This window comes from Pteropus vampyrus, unplaced genomic scaffold, assembly GCF_000151845.1.
Source record: "Pteropus vampyrus isolate Shadow unplaced genomic scaffold, Pvam_2.0 Scaffold276, whole genome shotgun sequence".
NCBI lineage: Eukaryota > Metazoa > Chordata > Mammalia > Chiroptera > Pteropodidae > Pteropus > Pteropus vampyrus.
Window position 1 is genome coordinate 3,032,669 of NW_011889057.1, and position 2,530 is coordinate 3,035,198.

Genomic DNA, 2,530 nt, shown 5'->3' on the forward strand with positions numbered 1-2,530 from the left:
TGCTGACTTGCTGCTCCATGCTGACCATGTTCATAGCTCCTGTCTTTATGCAGCTCCCAATCTGATGGAGGGAGCAGAACTCAAGTGTGAGAAAAAAATGTAGAGATTTCTTATGAGTTTCTATGAAAAGGAGTGAGAATGAAGATGGTGCGATGTGTATTGGGAGTTGCGGGATGAGGAGGGAGTGGTTGACACCCGTGGTGCCCACACTGGTAAGATGTGCAGACACATTCCATGTCTGCTCAGATATGTGAACATTCCTGTTCCATGGACAAGAACGAGGCCTAGAAAGATGGGCAGTGTGGGCAGGACATTTTCAAATTCATCACGTATTACGTGTCAGCTCCTTTCACATTTTACCCACCTTGAACAATCATCACCACCACCACCACTAACACTATCCCAGGAGGGCTCACTGGGGAAGGCTTGCTGGAAGAGAAAAGTCAGAAATAAAAAAGGCGGGGCTGGGTGGAGGAGGAGGGGAAGGGCATGCTAAGGTGGGAAGTCCGTCTCAGCAGAGGAGGAGAGGTGAGGATGAGGGCTAATCAAGTGGGATTTGCCTGCAACAGATAATCTTGAGAACTAAGGGCAAGAAGATGAGAGATGGAGTGTGGTAGGTAGCTTCTGGACATCTCATCCTTTTGAAGCATCATCCCCCTTTTCTGGGGAGATCTGGTCAAGGAAACAGAGTTGGAATAGCCTTTATTCCTCTGAGAACTTGACCTCTTGTTAGGCAAATGGGAGAATGTGGCTCCCAAAGTTATAGACCCTCAGCTCTTCAGCTAATAACTCATTGAAGAAATAATACACCTCTCCTTTCTTTTTTAGAATGTCTGGAGAATGTCAGAGTGCTGTGAGCATTTGTAAGTAGCCCTTCGAAAACCTTCCCCCTGGGTTGTAAAAAGAGAAACTAGAAACATTCTTCCTGATTGACCTTTGGGAAAGAGAGCTTGACCAATGCAAGGGGGCCAGACCATGAAATGGTATTTAGGCTTTTCAGGCCATGGCCACACCCTCTCTGTCCCTGGTGTAAGCTGGCAAACTCTCAGGCCAAAGCTAAAGCCCCTATGGTCTTAGAGAGTTCCCTAGGTTGGAGAACCAGAAATTTCTGTGGATACTACTGGCTCTTGTTCTTCAAAAAGGGTACCAGAGTGCCAGGCTCACTCTTGTTTACCAACCGTGGACTCAGAAAAGTTGGGTATCTTTCTCTAAGTCACACAGCCAAGCAGGGTGGGACTGGGATGTAGACCTAGGCCGTCAGCCTGAATAGAGTTCCTGTTCTCCTGTAGCGGTGGTCAGCAATGTCACCAGCACAAGCAGCAGCTCTGGTGGAAGCCGTGGAGGAGGGTTCAGTGGCAGCAGCAGTGGTGGCTACAGAGGCAGCGGCAGCACCAGCATCAGCAGAGACAGCAGTGGTGGCTACAGAGGCGGCAGCAGCACCAGCACCAGCAGAGGCAGCAGTGGTGGCAACAGAGGCATAAGCGGTGACAGCAGTAGCTATGGTAGTGTGAGCGGTGGCAGCACTGGGGGCTACCAGAGTGGCAGCAGTGGGAGCAGGCTTGTCAGTGGAAGCAGTAGTTCTGTGAGCCAGAGTGGAACTGGCTCCAACTCTGGCGGCATCCAGTCCTATGGAGGCAGTGGCTACAAGTCTGGCAGTGGAGGCAACGCCAATATCCGCTTCTCCCAGACCACCAGCTCGAGCCAGCACAGCTCCAAGTGATTTTCCGGGGCCAAATCTCCATGCCCGCCTGCTTCCCTCTCATCCTGCAACAGCACTTCCCACTCTCTGCTTGGCATCAACAGACGCCAGCTTCAACTTTGCTTTTCCTCAAGTTCCCTAGAGAAGGCGCTGAACTTCTTCCTTGCTGCTCCATCCCCAAGATGTCTTCCAGACCAGGGAGGTCTAGTTGCTAGTCTGGGATGATGATGTCCCTAGATGTGCCCTTGTGATGGCTCCTGACTTCGGACAGCAACACCTGAGCTCAAACCAGTGTGCACCTTCCCAGACTGGCCTGTTCCCACTCTGGCCCATCTCCCTCTCTCACTGGGAGTGTATGATCTGAGCTGGTGTGTTTCAGCCCTGCCCGAGGAGGGCAGTGATCCGGAGCCAGTGCTAGAGGCTTGGATGGTCAAGGTTTCCAGACTATTGATTCCCAGGGTGCCCTCTCCACATCTGGGGAGCATATTCTGACCTCTGTTGCTTTAGTTCCCTGAGCTGTGGATCCTCTGGTGATGATTATGCTGCACTTTCTTTTCTCAATAAATTGCACTGTATTTCACATTCCAGTGTTTGGCTTTCATTAACGGAGTCACAGAATAAATCAAGACCTAAGGGTGGAAGGAAACTGGGTGTGGATGGTGATCTTCCAGATGTTCAGCAATGGGTATAAAGAACACCGAGTAGTCTTGGCTTCTCCTTTATCCATTTGGTTGGGTTTCTTGTTTTAGGTCTGCCCAAGAGTATTTATGTTGCTTAAGTGGGCTCCACTCCACTCCTCCACCACCACTACCAAAGAAGTCTTCTCATTTA

At 50.5% G+C, this 2,530-nt stretch overlaps 1 protein-coding gene across 1 annotated transcript in view; it reads left to right on the plus strand.

Annotated features, from left to right (window-relative positions):
* The window catches only part of LOC105302705 (keratin, type II cytoskeletal 2 oral), a 13,528-nt gene extending 11,808 nt beyond the window's left edge, over positions 1-1,720 (plus strand). Inside the window, exons 9-10 of the mRNA XM_023520733.1 lie at positions 848-853; positions 1,290-1,720. Coding sequence (XP_023376501.1) covers positions 848-853; positions 1,290-1,720 — 437 coding nt within the window. The remainder of the gene's footprint in view (positions 1-847; positions 854-1,289) is intronic.
* The last annotated feature ends 810 nt before the right edge of the window (positions 1,721-2,530 follow it).